The following is a 22,085-nucleotide window of genomic DNA, read 5'->3' on the forward strand; positions in this document are numbered from 1 at the left end:
CTTTGATGCAACTAAAAAGACCATTGTCCCGAGTATATTGTCTGTTGTCTTCGTTTATTGTTTAACTAACAAATCGATGATCGTTTTGTGATTTTTGTGAATCTGTTAAGGTCCCGGACCCGAAGACAAGCCCATTGCCCCGCGTTTCATTGAGAAACTGCAGCCCATACACACGCCCGATGGCTATACGGTGCAGTTCGAGTGCAAGGTGGAAGGCAGCCCCCGGCCACAGATCGCCTGGTTCCGCGAGACGGCCATCATTAAGCCGTCGCAGGATTTCCAGATCTTCTACGATGATGATAATGTCGCCACTTTGATCATTCGCGAGGTATTCCCCGAGGATGCTGGCAAATTCACGTGTGTGGCCAAGAATGCCGCCGGTTTTACATCGAGCACCACGGAACTGATTGTGGAGAGTCCGCTGTCCGATCATGGCTCGGATGCCACTGCCCTGTCGCGTCGCAGCATGTCCCGTGAATCCTCACTGGCCGACATACTGGAGGGTATACCGCCCACCTTCTCGAAGAAACCCAAGGCCCAGTATGTCGATGAGAACACAAATGTGATCCTCGAGTGCCGTCTGGTGGCCGTACCGGAACCGGACATAGTGTGGACCTTTAACGGGGAGGACATTGACGAGGAGGAGATCAAAAACATTCGAATTGTCACCGAATCCGATATGCACATGTACTGCAGTGTGGTGCACATAACCAAGGTGAAGAAATCGCAGGAGGGCGTCTACGAGGTGATCGCCACCAATCGCGAGGGTGAGGCACGTCTGCCCATTACCCTCAAGGTGCGCACCAACGAAAAGGAGGCACCGCAGATCCTCGAACCGCTGCGCAACATGGTCATACGCGAGGGCGAGAGTGTCGTTCTGTCCACCCACATTGTGGGCAATCCGCCGCCAAAGGTCACATGGTATAAGGATGGCAAGCCCGTTAAGAATGCCAAATCTGATAAGGATTTGCATACCCTAACGCTGATCACACCGAAGAAAACGGAAAAGGGCGAGTATACGGTAAAGGCGGTGAATCCTTTGGGCAGTGTGGAGACAACTGCAAATCTAACAATTGAAGGTAGGTTTTGTTTCATGTCTAACGGATGGATGGATCTCCCTCTCTCTCTGGATAATCTGTACTAACTCTCGTATATATTTTTCCTTCCCTTCCCTTCCCTTCTCTGTAGAGCCCACAAGTGGAAATGCCGAGCCGCCGCTATTTGTGGAACGTTTCGAGGAACAAAATGTCCCACAAAAGGGCGAGATACGTCTGCCCGCCAAGGTCTCGGGCAATCCCGTGCCCGAGGTCCAGTGGCTGTTCAACAATGCCCCACTGTTCCCCAGCGAACGCATTCAACAGATCTACGATGGCGAAACGATCGAACTGATCATCAAGAATGCCAATCCGGAAACAGATTCCGGGGACTACAAGTGCATTGCCAGCAATCCCATTGGCAAGACATCGCACGGGGCGCGTGTCATTGTGGAGGTCGATGAGGTGACCTTTACCAAGAAATTAAAGAAAACCATCACCATCGAGGAGGTGCAATCGCTGACGCTCGAGTGTGAGACGTCGCATGTCGTCACCACCAAGTGGTTCTTCAACGGCAAGGAGCTATCCGGCATGGATCATCGTGTGGTCGTCGAGGATGGCAAAACGCACAAGCTGGTCATCCGCAACACCAATCTGCGCGACTCTGGCACGTATGTGTGCAAGGTTAAGAAGCAGGAAACAACATCCACCGTGGAGGTTCTGCAGCGTAAGCCCGATTTCATCAAGGTACTCGAGGACTACGAGGTAACCGAAAAGGATACAGCCATTCTGGATGTCGAGCTGACCACCGAAGCCACCGAAATCACTTGGTTCAAGGATGGTGAGAAGATCACAGTCGAAAATAAGAATGTCGAATTCATCAAGGATGGCAAGTCGCGTCGCCTGGTGATCCGTGACACCACCATTCACGACGAGGGCGAGTATACGTGCAAAATCGAGGGCCATGAATGCTCCTGTGAGCTGACGGTCATTGAACTGCCGCCGGAGATCATCCATCCACTGGAGAATGTCGCTGTCACGAAGGGTGAGAATGCCATCTTTGAGCTGGAGCTGAGCAAGGGCGATGCCCTCGTAAAGTGGTTCAAAAACGGCAAGGAATTGGTCTTCAATGAACGCATTCAGCTGGCCATCGATGGCAAAAAGCAGTCGCTGCGCATAGTTAAGGCCAGGCCAGAGGACGCGGGCGAATATTCCATTCAAGTGGGTGAACAAAGCTCAAAGGCCACACTGACAGTGGAGGAGCCACTGGTGGACTTTGTCGTCCGTCTGCCCGACGTCACTTTGGCCACAAAGACCACCGATGCCGAGTTCACTGTGGAGCTGTCCCAGCCCGATGTGGAGGTGACATGGTTCAAGAAGGGTAAGCCCATCAAACCCAACCCTAAGCACGAGGTATTCGTGGAGGGCACTGTCCGACGGCTGGTCATCCATGAGGCCAGCGACGAGGATGCTGGCGAGATCAGCTGTGTGGCCGAGAACGTCACCAGCAGCACAAAGCTGTGCGTTGAAGAGCTCAAGCTGCCGCCCGTCATTACCTCTGACAAGGAGCAGACCCTCAAGGTGAAGGAGAACGAGGATGCCACATTCACTGTCAAGTACACGGGCGGTGCACCGCAACCGGAGGCCATTTGGACCACCCGTAATGTTGTCATACCCAAGTCAAAGCGCGTTACGCCATCGATTGATGAGCAGTGTGCCACATTGACCCTGCGCAAGGTTGTCGACGATGACGAGGGCGAGTATACGGTGAAGCTGGTGAATCCCGTGGGCGAGGCAGAGGCCAGCCTACATTTGGTTATTATGCGTAAGTACACCAGCTGCCACTGCCACTAGCCACCAGCCACTTACTGTGGCAAGACCCAAATCATAATTAAAATAATCCTTTTATTTTTTGTTTTTGTTGGTTCGCAGGCAAACCCACGGCACCTGGCACTCCACAGCCCCTCGAGGTGATGCATGACTCCATTACGCTGTACTGGAAGGCGCCCGAGGATGATGGAAAGTCCGAAATAATTGAATACATTCTCGAATATCATGATGTTAAGGAAGAAAAGTAAGTGGCCAAGACATGAAGACAGGAACATAGGAACTCCCACAGACCTTTCTGGGAAAAATTCGTAAAATTTCGTTTCTAACTCTAAACATTTTGCTACCTTTTGCAGATGGACTGAAATACGTAAAATCAAGGATACCACCTATACCATCTCCAAGCTGAAGATCGACACGGAGTATGTGTTCCGTTCGATAGCCGTGAATGAGGTGGGACCCTCGCCGCCATCGCCCCTGTCGCCGCCCATTCGTCTGGTGCCAAAGGTGGAGACAGAGGCGCCAAGCGTGCGCGAGGCACTGCAGGATGTGTCGAGTGAGCTGGACAAGGAGGTCACACTGTCCTGTGTGTTTGGCGGCATTCCAGAGCCAAAGGTCCAGTGGAAGAGGAACGGACAGGCGTTCGAGTCGACGAGCGTGCGCTACGAGAACCGTGTGGCCAAATATATTATCGAAAAGACAACAATTGAGACTGAAGCCACGTACACGTGTGTGGCTACCAATGAGAGGGGCTCCGTGGAGACCTCCTGTAGACTGAAGCTGCAACAGAGGCCCATTGTCGAGGTGGAGGACAAGTATCTGCAACAGAAGCTCCGCACAGGCAGCACTCTCACCATTCCAGCAACGGTGCGCGGCTATCCACAGCCCACGGTCACATGGCACAAGGACACCATCGAGCAGAAGACGACGGTGTCCATTGAGACCACAGAGACGACATCCACGTATTCCGTGAAGAAATTGACCCGCGAGCACTCTGGCAAGTACAAGGTGACGGCCACGAATGACTCCGGCTCCGCGTATGTCGAGTGCACTGTGCAGGTGATCGATAAGCCCAGTCGCCCGCAGTCCCTGGAGATTAAGGATGTGAAGAAGGACTCCATCATACTGGAGTGGACACCGCCGGTCGATGATGGCGGTCTGGACATTAACAAGTATACGCTGGAAAAGTGTGACGTTCAAAATAATGTGTGGATGAAGGTCTCCGACTTTGACAAGGACATTCATTCGTATGCCATTCAGAAGCTGTCCATTAACTCCCAGTACATGTTCCGTGTGGTGGCCGCCAATCCCATTGGTGAGTCCGAGCCCACGGAATCGGAGACTGTGACGATAACCAAGAAGTTTGGTAAGCAAAAACAAAGAGACTTTAAATTATTCCACAGATATAACTGCTATATTTTACGCTCCAGATAAACCCTCACCACCGCGTGGCCCTACCAATGTCTCTGGCATGAACGACACTTCCTTTACGCTGGCCTGGGAGCCATCGGAGAGCGATGGTGGCTCCAAGATACTCGAATATATTGTGGAGATCAGGGAAGAGACTGAGACCATCTACCGTTCGGTGGGCACTACCCTCGGCACTGTCACGAACATTCATGTGGAGCAGGTGCTGCGCACAAAGGGCTACTTCTTCAGGATTTATGCCCGCAATGAGGCAGGCACCAGCGAGGCCTACGAGACCACCGAAAAGATCCTTGTGGGTCGTAAAATAAGTACGTTTTTTTCCTTACCCCATCAAAACTAAGCTTTTTCCTCTTTGCTTATTTGCTTTTGCTTTTCTTTTCAAAAAAAAACCCTTCTAATGCTTTGCTGCCATTTCTAACAAACAGCCAATGAAAATGAGAATGGTACGTGGCACACACATGCATCAAAAGTTTTGGGTAAAACCCCTTCATTAATTTACAAATTTTTCTGTCTGCGTAGCACCGCCATCGCCGCCACAGAATCTGAGAGCACCAGATGTCACGAGCCGCAGTGTGACCCTCGATTGGGAGGTCCCAGCGCGCAATGGTGGCTCCGAAATTACAGGTAACTTGTACAAATTTCCCATCAGCTAGGAGCAGCAGCAGCATAAATATCCCCTTTCCCTGTAGGCTATTGCGTGGAGAAACGTTCATCGACATCCACGACCTGGACAAAGGTCATTACCCTGGATGCACATCAGCTGCACTATACGATCGATAATCTGAAAGAGAAATGCGAATACTGGTTCCGTGTCTCGGCGGAGAATGAGATGGGGCTGGGCGCCCCAGCCGTCACCGAGAGCATATCCCTCAAGACACATGCCAGTGAGTAATCCTTAATCCTGGAGCCATCTTCTTTTATCTAATTCATTTGTCCCGCTTTGTAGCCGTTCCCTCGCCACCGACGGCCCCACTGGAGGCGCGTGTTCTCGCCGCCAATGCTCACATATTCGAATGGGGTATACCCGAGTCAGATGGAGGTGCACCACTGCTCGGCTACCACATTGCCATACGTGACATGAAGAAGACCATGTGGATAGAGGTGGGTCGTGTGCCGGCGGGTGTGCAGCGCTTCCAGATACGCGATCTGCAGGAGAATCACGAGTACATGATACGGATATTCGCCAAGAATGAGATCGGCTTGAGTGAGCCACTGGAATCGGAGGAGCCCTACAAGGTTATGACAGCAGGTACGTGTGCGATTTTCCTCTAAGGAACAAAAGAAATCATCACATTTCCCGAATTTTTGTTGTTTTTTTCAGGCCATGAAAGCCTGCCCGAAGAGCCACGCACCGAGATGAGCTCGTGCAACACATCGTCGTGGCTAAGGGATCATAATATGGATGCCGATATCCATTCGTATGCTCGGGGCAGGCTCCTGCAGCGTGATGAGTACTTCTTCAGGCTGTGGGCGCAGATGCCCAGCAGCAGCAAAAAGAAGAAAAGCCTCAAATAATTCATCAAGAGAAAACAAACCAAAACAAAACAAAACGACAACGAAAGAAAAACTTTAGTCATAGTTTAACCATATTTCCCGGCCCCCCCTTACCCGAACCCAACATCCCCCCTCCCTTTGATTTTCTAGCTTTTTGTACTTTTAATGAAATGATGTAAGGATTGATGTAATGATTGAAGAAGCTGCCCACCCATTGTGCTGGCGATGCCCACACAGACGGGGCCCGTGCGGGTCCGCCACTCGAACGGAAAGTGCGAGCGAAGAAAAGTATTTGATGCTCGAGTGTACGTCCCTCCCACACCATGCCCCCGTGTGTGGGCGTGGCACCAATGTGTCAATGTGCGCCATTACACGATCTAAATAGAGAATATCCTTAGAGGTTTTTTGATTTTATGATTTTATTTTTGTAAGCTGTGATAAATCGTATCCAAAAAAAAGAAAAAGAAAAAACAAACAAATCGAAAAGCGTCAAACGAAAAAGATAAATAAATGCCTGTGCCACACACACACAAAAGATGGCGAGATTCCATTTGGTGGAGGCATCGGGCAACAGTTGCCAGAGGATTCGACCCGAAATGTTTAATCCCCAAAACACCATCCAAACGACAGACAAACCCCCCGGAAATAACTCAAAATATCTCAGAACAAATGGTGCAACATTCGATGGATACTTTGAGTTATCTTCTGGTGGCAAGTATTCGGTTCTGACTCGCTGACTCCTGTTGCCTTTGCCCCCCTGTGGATACCCTCGGATATTTGTGGCACATAGAAATTTATGGCAATTAAAGTTACACACACACTCATATGTCCTTAAAGTTATAGAAAAACCATATAAATATATATGAAATAAATAAATAAATTAAATATAAAATGTATTAACAATTCATGATTTTTTCTCAAGTGCTTCTGCTGCTGCTGCTGCTGCTGGCCCCTTCAAGTGTGTTGGTTTGTGGCAAGTTTCGGGTTTCTGTGCAGCTCCCCCCCAACCGACAAAATCAACTAATTAATTCATTAGGCGAGTTTGAACTGAGAACCCCTCCTGGTCGCATATTTCCCATATAACTTTGCTGTGGGAAAAGTTTTCAATTTCCATTCGGGGGGAAATTTTCATGCCTTCTTTTTTTGGTACCCTTACAATAGAAGGGTATGTAACAGACAGACGGAAGCTACAGAATTCATCAGCAAACACAGGGAAACATTTAATCAGACTTCTTTTGAGTAACACACAAAGGGATATTTTTTTAAAGATCTGAATTCATATTAATGCAAGCTTTAGAATAAATCATTAAATGACAGGTTTATGCCACTAATTTGTAGGAATAATACTTCAATTTTATAAGAGGGATTCATGCAGTAATACCCTAAAACCTAAAAGCCTAAAACCCACCTAAAAGTAGGGGTTTTTTTTCTTCTAGATCTTTTCAGATCTCCTCTACTCTACTAAGGGGTACATTTTGGTCTAGCCCTAGCAACTCTAGCACTCTCACGCTCAGCCTTTTTTGTTTTGTTCTTTGTAATATTCCAGTTGAAAACTTAAAGCCTTCGCTGTCCGCTTCTCTGGCTGTCTGGTCTGGTCTAATGGCAAACAAAGGAACTCCTCTGGACTCACTATCTCTCTCTCTCTCTCTCTGTCTTTTTCTCTGTCACGCATATGAGTGTCCCTCCGTTTGGGGCGTTGGCAAAACTTATATCTGGTGACATGGCGGGGCAAATGCTGCATAAACTTTCCCCACACAGAAGCAGCATCCGAGCGGAGCGAAGAGAATTGTGTGTGCGAGAATTTAATTAAAGTTTGGTGCGGTTGCCACTAATCAAAAGATATTATCTATCTCCGACAACGACTTCCTCTCTCTCTCTCTCTCGTTCTCTTTGCAGTGCGGCTAGACGCAGTAATTTGGAAGCAGTTTCAAGGGGGAGGGAACAATGGGGGCAAGATTGGAAGATTGGATGATGTGGAGATGTTGGAGAGAGGGCGCTAAAAACCCATAAAGCTAAAACATATTTCCGGCACTTTAAATTGCAAAAAAAAAAAACAACAAACATACAAACAAAAGGCAGGAGGCTAAGGCTTTGGCTTTGGCTTTGGCTTCGGCTTCATTTGGCAGCACAAACAAACAGCCAGAACCTCCTGCCTGCCTGCCTCCCCTTCCTCATATATGTATGTGTATTCCATATCCTATATCCGAGTATCTGTAGTTATTGATATACTGAAAAGATACTTCCCAGGAGTGGCAGAGTGTGAGAGCGTCTTGTTCTAAGCGGAAATTTCATTTACTTTTGTTTGCGTTGTGTTTTTTTTTTCCTCCTACGCTAGCACTCAATTTTCTTCGTGCTTAGTTTTTCCTCTCTTTTTTTTCGTCTCTCTTCTTGTGTTTATTTTATTTGTGTGGCCCATGAAAATTGGAAACTGCTGCTAAGCGGCTTTAAATGCTGGAAGTTTTGATACATTTTTCAAGCAGAATTTTCTTCTTTTAAAAAGTATCTGTTTTCAGAGGTTTCCTTGTTCTACCTATTAGTGATGGTTTATTAAGGAGAAAGTGGAAGAAATACTGGGAGGGAGAGACAGCGCTTGAGCGCTCCGTCGTAATACAATTGTAAAACTTGTAATAGAATTTGGAAAAGTTCTCTATCCTTGAAAAAAAAACACACAGAAATTACACATCAACTTTATGGGTTGCACGTAGAAAATTGACAAGGCCTCTGGTTATACCCTGTATTCAAGCATTACATGGGGCGTGGGTATATTCAATTTGTGCAATTGCCAGGCAGAAACAACTTTCTATCGGTTTAATTTTAAAGACAGAATTTATTCCGAAAACGTATTGAAGCGCACCCTGACGTTTGGCTCTTTAAGCACCTGGCTTAGGATTTATTAATTAATTATTATTAATTAATTTTTTTTATTATTATTACTTATTAATGCTACAGCATCTGCTATTTTAAATGAATATATTGTCATTTATTCCCTCATATTTGTAGTATTTTTCAGTGCTCTTTATAGATATGTATTCGTATTTTTAGTATTTATGGGTATTTTCTAGCACCCTTAAGAAAGTATCCAAGTAGACCAATAAAACACCGGGTATCTTAGTGTCGAGGCACGTGTCAGCGCTCTGACTGATTTTTCTTTTGCTTTTGTGCCTTTTTCCGCAATTTCCTATGCGAGGTTTTGGTTTTCTACTGTTTTGGCTTATTTCCCATGTCAAGGCTCGTCAAACGTGAGATGATGGCATAAAAACAAAAGAAAATAAAAGTAAAACCAAAAAGAAAACAAAGAGACAGTAGAAAGTTGGCCAAGTTTTTTGCCTAATTACTTTCCCCAAAAAAAAAAACCACTCGCAGGGAAACTGGTGGGTAAAACTCATTTGTTGGTCCAACAAATAAATGTAATTATCAAGAAGAAATCAAATTTGGGACAATACTAATGAAATTTTTACATGAAAAAGAAGGAATATGTTTTTTTTTTTTCATAGAAGAGAAGGCATTGAAATTTGTATAGAAAACATTTTCAGTGTCCAAAAAGTATTTTTTGTTCACCAACAACAAAACATCGAAATTTATAATTAGCTTTTATAAAATGTGTGCCAAATGTAGCACCAAAAACTATTCAAATCCGCAAGCATTTCTCAAGTTTATGCGACAATACCAGCGAGAGCATAAGCATATCAATCCATTCGAGGCTTTGGTCTGCAGCGCCAAGGCATGGGGCAAGCTGACGCCAAAACAGAAGCGCAACTTTGCAACAGTAAGCAGTACCAGTACAGTTCCATTTATTCCCTTGATTCCCTAAATTCTTTTTAATCACTCTTCAGGATAAAAATCGTTTAAAGCCCACCAAGTTTAATCTGAAATCCATGCAACAAAGTGCTTGCCAACGACGAAAGTTGACGACTGTGAAAAGGCGAAAGAAATCCTGCAGGAAGAAGCCCATATGCAAATCCCAGGCCAAATCCATGTGCAGAGCCAATTTGAATTGCAAATCCAATCGAAAGCCAAAGAAGTCTTGCCGCAAAAGCAAATCCAAACTGCAGAAGAGATTCAGCAAGCCCAAACCCATGAAGAAATGCGTAAAAAAGGCGGGAGAGCAGTACATTATTTATTTAAACGATGTACCATCCAACTCTCAGTCGCCGAATCATTGCATCATTTGGCGTTCCTGCAAGGCTTTTAGCAATTTTATGAATGAATATCGTGCCAAATGCAGCGATCCTGATGCTTCGGATGTCATGCAAAACGGTGCCAGAGCCTGGCAAATGCTCACGAACTTACAACAGAGCAAATATCACCATCCGGTATGTTGCACCCTGCCCTGCACCTTTAATTCTTTATCTATATCTTTAACTTTTAGGTGATTTAAATGTGCAAAAAGTAGGATCATTGGTGGTAAATGTTTCTTTAAGTTGGCTAAAAACAATATTTAAAATTAAAGAATAAATCTCTGAAAAAGTGTAAAAAGGAAAAGTATTTTTTGCAGTCAGGATAAATGGATTCCCAATGACCTTGTAAGCCTTGTAATCTTTGTTTTTTAAAAGAAATATTTAAATAATATATTTTTTAGTTGATGAAAATGTTTTAAAGGATAAAAAGAATGTCACAGTACCTTTTCTAAATTGCAGTAATTCCAATTCCAGAGCAAACAAACGTAATTTGAGAAATCTGTAGGAAAACAAAAACATTTTAGAAGTATATTCTCAATAATCTTAAATAAATAAATATTTTAAGGGGTTTAAAGGGATACAGAATACTAAAATACAGAAGAATTCAGTAATCCAGACGTTTTCCTGTATGTCTTCCAAATTATATTATTTCAGTTATTTCAATTCAGTTCTTCCTTTTGGGTTCCAATTCCAAAACAATTAAAGAGACACATACGATTACTAAATCGTAAAGATGCTCCCCAAATGTTGGGCGGCATATAAAATGTTAATTGCATGGCATCCAAGTCACAACGACAGCCCCCCAATGAGTCGCTTTGCTAGAGATTAGTGCTGTTCTTCCCTGCCCCCCATTCAGTCATTTACGATGCGCAACACGGCTGCTCCACAGTTGTGTGCTCTATTCGGGCGGGGGATAGCTCCCAGGAGCTTCCACCAAAAGCAATCGTATATGTGATGTAATTGCCAGGAATAAACATCCAAAGGACAAGCGGATGAATGCCCCATGCCACATGTTGCGACGCAAGCCACAAAAAGCAGCATCATAAACGAAAATGAAATAAAAAACAGAACACAACTTCCGGTGTGTGGTGCGGTGTGGCTTCTGTCGCCTCTCCTGCCTGCAATCCGAAACCGTTTCCGGAAGAGTAAGTAAACATTTAAGATGGAAAATACATGACATGAATGGCGGCAGCAATGAATCGTTGCACAACCAGTTGTTGCAACAACAGTGCCACACACACACACACACACACACACAAGGGCACACACATATGTATGTATCTTCAAGTGCATGTATCTGTAGCTGTATCTATGGTTATTACGGATTCAACAAGCGCAGCTTTTTAAACCAGCCATTTAAATGGCAAAACTTTGAAAGAACTTTCCTTCTGTACATTCCAGACCCCCCCAGGGCTGGCCCCTGGCATATTGTAAATATAAAACTTATTTATTGCCCCGATTGCCTCTCTCGCTTCGTTCCTTTTTCACCTTTTTGGTTGTTCGCTCTTTTACTTCCACCTCCACTGCCGTTACTCTGTTACTCGTTCCTCTATCTCCATCTCCTTTTGCTTCTGTTATTCTTCCCCTCTCTTCGCTTTATTCGTTTTTTTACTGATATTTCCCTGGTATATCCTGTCCACATCCTTCGCATCGAATGCATCCGCTCTCCGCACTGCTACAAGTACATGTTACCTCCTCACCTCTCCCGACCAACTTGAACACGTTTTTAAAATCTTTTTTTTTTCTTCTGAATGTGTAGCCAATTCATAAAATTTACCAGCAATAAAGAGACACAGAGACAGACAGAGAGAGAGTGGGTAAAACCAATTTAAAATTTAATAGAGACATTTACTGTACAAATTAACAGCAAATTTCATTGCTCTATGGAGTCCTCTCGCCTCCTGTCCTTCGTCTGACTGTCTGCCTGTCTGCCTGATGCCATTTCAAAAATCAAGTGTGCTGAAAATTAAATTTCACAAACTGTTTTCATATAAGAGATGTCTCGGGGAATGCCGGAATGAGGGCATGGGGCCACGAGTATCTGAGTGCGGTAGGAGGTAGAAACTATGCAGCAGGCAGCAGCAGCAGCGGGAGGAGGGAGCTGTAGGTACAATTGTGCCTGCAAGGAGGTAGGAAGGTACATCTGCTGTGGTGTGGCACTTGGATGCAATGTAAAGATGACTTTTAGTGGCTTCCAAGCAGCAGCAGGCAGACAGCCGACGGGGGAGCCAAAAAACTAATGAAAGTTCTCCTCGTGTTTCCACCACACACACACACACACACAGCAGCAGCAGCAGCAGCAGCTGATGACATCGTCGTGGTCTAAAACACACACACACACACAACGACACTGACGGAACCATGAGCTCTGCTGCCTGCTGCTGCTGCTGTTGCATGACTTTTTGATGGCAAAGTAATTAAAGTCAATTGCCAAATGCTGCCCAAAATACGCTTGATGCGGTGGGGCATACATACCTACATATATATATACATATGTAATGCAATTTGTACCCAACTTGCCTCCCACTATTTCTGGGCATATCTATAAGTGTGTGTGTGTGCATGTGTGTGTGTTAGCTGTCAACAGCATTAGCTTTCGTTGACTTTTGCAGCTATTAGCAAACACCACACCACACACCACAAATCGTATAACAATTTATTAGGAAAACACTCTATCAAAATTCTGTCAGCAGTGGGAAGAATATTATTCCGCCCCCCTGCCAAAATCCACTTTATGGCTAAAACTCTAAACATTATTTCTAAATTTGTGATTTCATATAAAGTTTCGTCTCCCACCCTCTTTTTATTATTGTTTGCCGAATACACAATCTATTCTATCGGTGGGAGGGGGGCTGGATATGGAGGTGCTAGCATTGGAATTGATGATGAAATAATGTCTATTCGAATGTCTGTTTTATGGCCTATTTCTTGGCCTCTGATTTTATAATCCCTGCCGCATCGTAAAACGTCGTTAAAGTTGTGGGTTTTGTGTGTGTGCAAAAAGCGAAAAACCATTTGCATTTATTGACAGGAATAAAGTTCAGGGGTTCCTTCGTTGATTGGCTCTCATTATAGAGCAGTTACGAGCATATTTTGAGGCAGCAGATAAGGATTGCGACACTAGTTTGAATATAGATTAGCATATGGCGAAGATGGACAACAAAAACATGAAGCAAATTTACATAACAGTAAAAAAAAAACTGATATATTCGTTGAGTATTTGTGATTAAACATATAAAAAATGCCTTTGATAGATACTCCCTTTAAATAACACAAATCGAAACGCTGGCGGGGGAACAACATTTACTGAAATCTTTATTGAGATATTTTTACCTATAAAAATGTTTCAATTCATATTTTATTTTGTATAAAGGAATCTTTGTTCCCCTCCCACACACACGCACACACAACAAATACTTTATTCACATATTGAAATATTATTTTAGGTTTAAAAGAACAGCAACAACAATAGAATGTTCCTTTCCCTTTAAATTATTTATCATTCAGAGGAAAAGAAAAATTCCGAAAATGTACAAAAAAAAAAATCTCATCTTTGGCTTGGAAAAATTCCACAAACATTTTTCTGATACATTGATATATTTTCCCCCGTTGCCACAGATATTTTTACCGCCCGCACACCAGTCACCCGCTACACCCCCTCTGTTACCCACGCCCACCTCTCCATTGTGAAACTCTCTTTCTGTCATCAGCAGTCGTGGGGATGATGGGGTGGGGGGGTGTTTTTCCATTCCGACCCGTCCAGAGGCTGACTTAATTCCGTTGTAAGTTTCCATTGGCCTTTGCATAAATGCATTTTGATGCACGCTCTCTCACTCCCTCTCCCTCTCTCTCTTAGTGGATGCCACACGGCACAACGTGGACGCTAAACAGATTTTCACCTTCTGCATACACATAAGCAGGGGGTATACGAGGGGCATCCGAGAGAGGGTGTAAGGTCGAATTTACACAAATTCTGAAAACGAGAAAATTACAACGAAAAATATGCAAACGACAATGAAGCGAACGAGCGATGGCAGTGGCGCCCTTTGAGAATGTTGCTGCCAGAGAATCGGAGATGAGAGAGAGGAGAGAGAGAGAGAGAGAGAGAGAGAGAGAGGGCAAGGGCTGTCAGAGATAAAGAAAGATAGCAAGCAGAGAGAGAGAGAGAGAGCAAGAAAGAGGAATGCTGCCCACGGAATGAGGGTCATTGGTTTGGTTATTCCTTAATGGTATTTTCCCATTTATACCCTTCCAACGAGCGTATTGCAATGGTGATCAGTTTTGCTTGAAGCTCTAACATATGAGAAAGCATTTTGGATCAGCTTAGAATATAATTATTTTCAAGAAAAATAAAGAAATTCCAACAAAAACACAACAAAATTCACATTTGCTATGGAAAATGTGGATCTTTAGGTATATATTTAGACATCTTAAGAAATATTAGATAGAAGGCAATTTTCTGTGATGAGAACTCATTAGATTTAGATGCCTAATCTATCTATCATTAAGATCTGTAGATCTTTGAGGGTGTCTTGTGCTTCAGTTGCTCAAAGGCCACGCTTGCCCTTGCATTCTCTATTTTTTCTGTATATTTTCTTGGCATCTGGTTGCAAGATTGCAAATGAAGCAGTTCTAAGACTCGCCGGGGGACAGGGTTTTATTGAAGGTGTGTGTGTGTGTGTGTCCAAAAGATAAGTAAACGGTAAACTAAGCCACGTTGCAGCTGCAACACAGTTATGCAATACTCCCCTACCTCCCTCCCTCCCACTCTGTCACTTTTCTCTGTGGAGACGACTACGTGCTTATCGTTCTGGTTGCTGTTTAGAATGCACTCCAGTCACCATGCCCCACGCCCACTCACACAGCAGCCATACAGTGCCACATTCGCATTCGCATCGTTTGTGTATGTGTGTGTGTGTGTATGTGTGTGGCATACGTTGCGTATGCGTGTTGCCGTCTTGTCTTCTTGGCTCTTCTTCGGGCACAGAGCAAATCGAATCTACAAATGTTTTGCAGCACATTAAATTGCCAATATGGCTTTATTGTTCTTCTCTGTGTGTCGCTCTTCTCTCTCTCTCTTACCCTCTCTCCCTGTGGCACTGTCTCTCTATATCTAGTATTGCCCCCCGTAGCTAGAGCAGCGATTTATGCTGTCACATCTAGTGGGGGTTGGAGGGTGTTCCAGCAAGTGTGGCAGAGCGGGCGGCATATCTAGTGTGAGTGGCGCCTTTGGGGCCATAACAGAGGCTCCACACACACACACACACACATACACATACACATATGACTCTTATGGAGTCGCCTCGTCTGCCTCGCTGCCACTGCCATTGGCAAGACATAAAACGTGGCACTCGATGATGCCTACGGGCGAGAGTTCGCACATCGCACATCGTACACGGGGAGGCAAGCATTGAGGCACGAATGAGAAGGCAGTGAGCGGCCAGAGCTCATGAGCCAGCATTGCCCCCATGCCGCATGCCGCATGCCGCATGCTCGTTCTGTTGGCCTAAACATCACTTCACAACTGCCAAGCCGAAGCACATCCGGTTTCCGTTAGTGTGGCGTTAGTGCAGCGCACATGCACGCCCATCCGCCCCCCTGCGAATGACTCTGCCTGCCGCTTCTCTGCTTATCAAACTCCTGCGGCTCCTCTTCTTGATGGTGCTCCTTCCTCCCCCTTGCTCCTTCCTCCCCCCTTCTGTCTGTCAGTCATGTTGATGTTCCTTCAGGTAATATCATTTAGACCTGCCCCCCCGCCCACACCATTCACTGCTCCCACACATGAATATGTTGAAAAAATATTATCTCGTTACAATGTTAAAAAATATATATACATATATATGTATGTATGTTACTGTGTGTGTGTGTGTGTGTGAGCTATGGGTATTAGTATTAGTATTGCCAGCTTTTTCTAGCCATCATTCGGAGTAGTTGTTGGCCATCATTCTGCTGCCTCTAGTTTGCCTTTGGCCATTGGCTTTGGCTCATGAGCGGAAGTACGTGTCGCTTGCCTCAAAAGGAAAAAAAATCAACCAGGGGATGGGGCAGGGGTACGCACGGGGTAGCTGGAAGTCAGAGAAAAGGAGGCACAGCAGCAGAAGTCAGGCAAAAGGAGGCACAGCAGCAAAAGCAGGGAAAGGAGGCACAGCAGCAGAAGCAGGGAAAGGAGGCACAGCAGCAGAAGCAGGGAAAAGGAGGAACAGCCGCTACGGGCCAGGGAAAAGGAGGAACAGGAGCTACGGGCCAGGGAAAAGGAGGCACAGCCGCTACGAGCCAAGGAGAAGGTGGAAAAAGTAGCGTCAATGCTGGGAAAAGTCGAAGTAGAAGTAGGGAAAGCTACAAGCAGTAGAACCTGCGGAAAAAAACTACAAAAAATATGGAAAAAAAAAAATGTGAAAGAAAAACGTAAGAAAAACTACGCACATTTGCAGGAGGATGCGAGATATGCTCAGGGGATAAATACATGTCATAGTTAGATACATAGATATCGTACATAGATGTGAGTGTTGTCTTGTGTGTCGTGTATCGTTCTGTGTGTGTGTGTGTGTGTGCGCGTGGGTGTCTCGTTCGTGGGCGGGGGTCGAAGGTCGAGCAACGAAAATGTTTAAATTTGATTTCAAGTGCTGGAACATTTTGATGGCAAAATAAGTGAATGCGTGTTGCGGCAGTTTACGTGTGGTGTCCTCTCATCTCATCTCAAGTGTATGTGTGTGTGGCAAGAACACATCAAGTGGCAGACTAGCAAGTGAGTGGAGGGCGAAAATTAAGCGAAAATTTGTAACCATCTAAAGTGTATTAAAGGGCAACTCTTATAGAGATGGAAAGCTGTTGAAACTGAAAGATTGAGAATTTATTCGCAGAGCATTACCACATAAATCATCCATTATTTCCTGGTTTCCTGATTCTGAATTATTCTCAAAGATTACACGAATTATTATTTACCCCCGAAAAGCCCATCAATAAAACTGTTAAAAGATTCCCCAATAAATTCCTTCGAAAAGTCACTAAAGTCGTTCGATATTTTCCTTTTATTTTCCTTCACATTTTTTGAGCAATTATTTTCTTGCACTTGTCCCCCCCCCCCTGCCAACATACCAACCAACTGCTTCTTATTAATTTCCCGCAGCATTCAATTGTTTCTCCTTTTCTCTCGAATGTTTATTTCTCCCAATTCCCCCTCACATGTGTTTTTCCAGCTTCTTTTCGCCATCCGACGACAGTTATTGTAATTTTAAAATTTTCCCCCTTCAATTCTTACGCAATTTTACACCCAGCAGCCGTTGGCTGCCCCCAAGGAGTTGTCGATTCCATTCCGTTCATATGGCAACAGTTTTGGGGGGGGGGAGGGAGCCACAGCTCCTTCAAGGAGTCGCCGCTGCCACTTGTGGTGGGGGGCGGAGGTCCAAGGAGCTGCCACTTGAGGAGCAGCTGGGTGTGCGTGGCGTCCGCCTTTTGATTTCTCATGCGTGCAACGTTTACTCAGCCGTCGCGTTCCTTCGTTGCCCCCCGCAAGCGTAGCCAAAATATAACACACACACACACACACACACAAACACACCACATCCTTGCAGTAGGGTCCCTTTCCCCTCGAGAACTCGCTCGCTTGCTTCTACGTCTGCTGTTTTTCCCACTGATTCGCCATCCATCTCCACCATTTTGTTAACGCATGAATTTTCCAGGGTGCCAGGGGTGGTGGGAGGGTGGCCAAATGAGGACTCCTTCACGCTTCACTCTACTTGGCACTCACTTAATTATTGCACAAGGAACTGCGAGGAAAAACTGAAACTGAAACGAGGGCGCCAAGGCGTTCTTCTGTTTCTGTTCTGCCTAGGGGCACCACTCACACTCCCTCTCTCTCTCTCTTTCTCTGTCTTGCATGCAACATGCAGCTGCAGCTGCAACTGCAACTGAAAGTGCACTGTGCCACCTACAGCTGGGGCAACAAACTTTCCAGTGTGGCAATGTGCTTGACATGCACATTGCTTAACCGTTAACCAGTTAACCGTAATATGATTTCTTAAAGCCATTTCAGCCATTGGCTCTGACGCGACAGACGGAGCCACGAACGAAGGAAGGTATAGAAAATGGAAGAAAAGTATATGGGAAAATTATTATATACTGGCTAAGGGTTAGTAGTTAGCCTATAGCAGGCTCTAGACGAAAGGGCGAAATATTAGCAGCAATTTTTCAAATAAAATACAGCAACAAATCTATTCGGTCTACCAATAAGACCTACAGCTAAAAAGAATATGCTTAGAAACTCTTAAAGATTCCACACGTGATACCAAAGTAGTACCAAAAAAATGCATCCATCAATCGATGAATCAACCAAGAATTTACCCCAAAATATACACGAAAATTCTCCCCATAGTGAGGCAATGGATTCTCATGGAAATTCTCCCTCTTAAATGCAACAATTGGATTTTATTCTATTTTCTCTTTTCTCCTTCTTTTTCCATAGAAAGATATATATATTTTTTTTTTTTTTGGTTAAATTTCTCTACATGGAATTTTCTCAGTCAAAGGAAACCAACGAAAATCGAAGCAATGTGAAATTTGACATTCAAATCTATAGAAAAAATCCCATAGCAATAACGAACTGCAAAAAATCTAGCACCTGGAAATACTATACAGGGCAACATTACGCATTTTAAAATGAAGTCTGCCACAAATGGCAGAATTTTCATTTTACCTTTGACCAAAAGCTAAATAATTCCACACCACACCACAAAACTACAAATCATTCAAATTTTCCATGCGAATACAAAATAGAGAGATGGCAGGCATTGCTCTCCTGATCCTCGCTCATCGGACACACAAAACATTTTGCATAGACCACAATCGAGAAATATATGCCGAAAATACGTGCTAAATTAATGTGGAACGAGAAAAACCAAATGTGAAACGAGGCAGCGCGCGCGGAAACCGGGGAAAATTAAGCCCCAAGCGTTACTGTTTGTTGTGTTTGTCCTGTCCCGTCCCGTCCCGTCCTGTCCTGTCCTGTCCTGTTTCCCTTCGCGGCGGCAAATTGACCTTTTCAATTCGTGCATAAATTAAGCGAGTATTTTCCACGCTAATTAGGAGTGCTGTGTTTAATGGCATTTTCACTTCTGGCCCACAGATATTTACAAGCTGCTGCCTGTCCTGTCCTGTCCACAGCATCTGTACCTGTACCTGTCCACCCTGTCCGCCTGCCACGGCCATTGTATTCTCTGTAGAATAAATTTATATCCACATCCGGACGACAAGTTTGTGGCACACTTCCGCTTTCAGCAGCCGCAGCAGCAGCACCAGCAGCAGCAGCAATTAAGTCGGTTGCAATTTGTTTAAGCCACAGCGGTACTCCGACCGATATGCGCTCATTATTGTTATCGCTCCGTTACACACACACACACACACACACGTTTGGTTCCCTGTGCCGCGTCGTAGCCCTATCGTTGGCCATTTTTCATTTCATTTACCGCCACACACACAAACACACACACAAATGTTATCTGTGCTTTCGCTTCGCTCTTTATGGCCCGGTGGCCGTGTAGCTGTGGCTGTGCTGTAAGCCTTTTTGGTTTACTTATTTCGTTATCATTATCCTGTTATCCTGTTTGGGCCGAGCCGAGAGCAGCACTCCCTGCTGCTTCACTGCGTTCTGTCTGTCCCCTCGTCCCCTTGATTCTGCCATGCTTCCTGCTTCACCAACTTGTCCTTCTGTTTTCTGCCAGCAGCCTTCGCCTTCTCCGCATAATTAAATTATCTCGCAATTGCCTGCTAAGTGCGCCCGACATTCGTTTATGTAGAAATTTAGACCTGGAGCCTGGGCTTCTGTAGGGCATTAAACAGAGTCGCAGAGAGATTCCTGAATAAAATCAAATGCACTTTTCATTACTTTCACATTTCTCTAGAATTATAATACCCTGTACACATATATATTTAAAGGGTATTCCAATTTTCGACCCTTCTCCAACTCCTTCTTTTATGGTTTATATATTTATTGAGGGTCCATCTTTCTTTTATTTATTTTTTTCTGTTTGCTGTTTACTCTCTTTGGCCACTTCCTGGCTTTTGTTCTTCTTTTATTTTTTGTATACATTTTTTTTTTGCGGCCGGCGCGTTCCTAATTATTATCTCTGGAATTTTCCCAACAAAAAAAAAAGTATAAACTTTTATTTTTGCATTCCCCTGCCTCCTGCCCACACCAAAAGAAAAGAACGTCAATAAGTTTGAAGGACCTTAATTATTTTGTTGTTTGAGCTGTCGCTCGGTCAGTCGCTCTCCCTCTCCCTCTCTCTCGTTCTGGGGCAAAAAGTTTGTTCTAGAAGTTGATTATATCGCTGTTGACCCATTTGGTAGGAGAGGCATTAGAGGCAGGAGGGAGGCCTCGACTTTCGACAGGAACTCCAACTGCAAGTCCAACTACGAACAGAAAAGTCGGGAGTAAAACTTTAAGAACATTTTCCCGATAAAAAGGCAAAACACTTTGGGGCCTCCTCCCCCCCGTAATCATTTGTGGCATTGACAAGTAGTTGCTGCCTGCATTTAGGGGCAGCAGCAGCAGCAGCAGCATCAGCAGACGGAAGGAAGCAGGCAATGCAGGAGGCAGGAGGCAGCACACACACCATTTTATACCCCAAGGACAACATCAAAGGCTTTGCATAACAAATGCATTGTTTTCACTTCAAGTTCTCGGACTTGTTCTAAGTATTGTTCCGTCCGTCCTTCCATCCATCCATCCTTTCCTCGTTTAAAAGCTGTTCGAGAGAGAGAGAGAGAGAGAGGCAAGGCACACATCCTGTTTGCTTAAAAGCTTCCTGCTGGCTGCTGCTGCTGCTGGCTTCTGGCTGCTGCTGCAATCGTTGCAGAAGGAGGAGGAGGACATAGGAATCGGTACTGTATGTGTCCTTGCAAATGTGCAATTATGCCACATGGCCCCATGCCACAAATCAATAAAGTGCAACTTGAATACATGGAAAAATGTCAACGATTGGCCAAACAAAACACAAATTCCTTCTTGAGCCATGAACTCCAGTCTCGTCTCGTCTCTATTTCCATCCCCCATCCTCATGGACATTCGAATTTATTTGCAAAAATAATGCCCAATCATTGTTAATCAAAAGGAGAGACAAGAGACAGCAGAGAGAGAGAGAGAGCGAGAGAGAGCGAGCAGTAATGCTGGTCAACCATTGTTGTGCCGTCCAGTGGCCAACCAGCCAGACAAAAAGACAGACAGACATTTGGCTCTAGTCAGAAATTCAGCTCGGTTCTGGCTTTTGGCATTGGCTTTGGCTTTGGACTAAAACTCGGACTATCTATGGCTCAGTGATGCTGCTGCCTGCTTTTGCTGCTGCTACTGCTGCCTGCCTGCCTGCCTGCTGTGTTTATTGGTATGCAGCCGACAATGTCTGACATGACACAAGGGACACTCTGGTTCATACAAATAGCAATAGTTCTGAGGGTGAGGCTTAACAGATATACAAGGCCCTATGCAAATTCGTGACTGCGTCAAATATGTAATTAATGAATGTATTAATAATAGTAATAATAATAATAATAATAATAGTAATAGTAATAATAATAATAATAATAATAATAATAATAATAATAATAATAATAATAGTAATAATGGTAATAATAATAATAATATTAATAATAATAGTAATAAATTCGACAAAGAAATTTGAGTTTTCTTTTTGATTTTGTTTTTGTAATTGAAGTTCTTGAATTTCGCATAAATTTGCATAAATAATAATAATACATTTAATTTAATTGAAATTCGTATTTTATTTGTTAAAATTAAAATTTCAACAAATTTAATTCGATATTAAAATTTCAACAAATTTAATTCGATACACACCAAAATAAGTTAAATTTCTATATATTTTGCCTCAATAGTGGATCCGTGACCGTACCAGAGAACAGACACAGACGCCATGCCACATGGCCCAAACTGCCCCTACTGCACACACACACACACCACACACACACACATGATTAAACTCGAGAGGAGTCTGTGCCTAACAACAATGGGAATGGACGTTAGCAAACACAACAAACACAACAACAACAACGACAAATAGTGGAGACGACCCTCGGTGTGGTGTGGCACTAACAACAATGGGGCACAAAATTGCGG

General features: G+C 44.4%; 2 protein-coding genes across 2 annotated transcripts in view; both read left to right on the plus strand.

The window, feature by feature from the left end:
- The window catches only part of LOC111081117 (titin), an 82,818-nt gene extending 76,995 nt beyond the window's left edge, over nt 1-5,823 (plus strand). Inside the window, exons 34-43 of the mRNA XM_041593899.1 lie at nt 111-1,079; nt 1,189-2,859; nt 2,967-3,108; nt 3,218-4,227; nt 4,292-4,597; nt 4,715-4,732; nt 4,809-4,913; nt 4,979-5,173; nt 5,236-5,538; nt 5,611-5,823. Coding sequence (XP_041449833.1) covers nt 111-1,079; nt 1,189-2,859; nt 2,967-3,108; nt 3,218-4,227; nt 4,292-4,597; nt 4,715-4,732; nt 4,809-4,913; nt 4,979-5,173; nt 5,236-5,538; nt 5,611-5,804 — 4,913 coding nt within the window. The 3' untranslated portion in view covers nt 5,805-5,823. The remainder of the gene's footprint in view (nt 1-110; nt 1,080-1,188; nt 2,860-2,966; nt 3,109-3,217; nt 4,228-4,291; nt 4,598-4,714; nt 4,733-4,808; nt 4,914-4,978; nt 5,174-5,235; nt 5,539-5,610) is intronic.
- Nucleotides 5,824-9,621: 3,798 nt separating this feature from the next.
- Nucleotides 9,622-10,301, plus strand: LOC111081118. Its single transcript, XM_022377068.2, has 2 exons — nt 9,622-10,096; nt 10,153-10,301. The coding sequence occupies exons 1-2, from the start codon at nt 9,659-9,661 to the stop codon at nt 10,159-10,161; spliced, it is 447 nt and encodes a 148-aa protein (XP_022232760.2). The 5' UTR covers nt 9,622-9,658; the 3' UTR covers nt 10,162-10,301.
- Nucleotides 10,302-22,085: the final 11,784 nt, after the last annotated feature.

The sequence above is a fragment of the Drosophila obscura genome, unplaced genomic scaffold, assembly GCF_018151105.1.
Source record: "Drosophila obscura isolate BZ-5 IFL unplaced genomic scaffold, ASM1815110v1 contig_1, whole genome shotgun sequence".
In the NCBI taxonomy this organism is placed as follows: Eukaryota; Metazoa; Arthropoda; class Insecta; order Diptera; family Drosophilidae; genus Drosophila; species Drosophila obscura.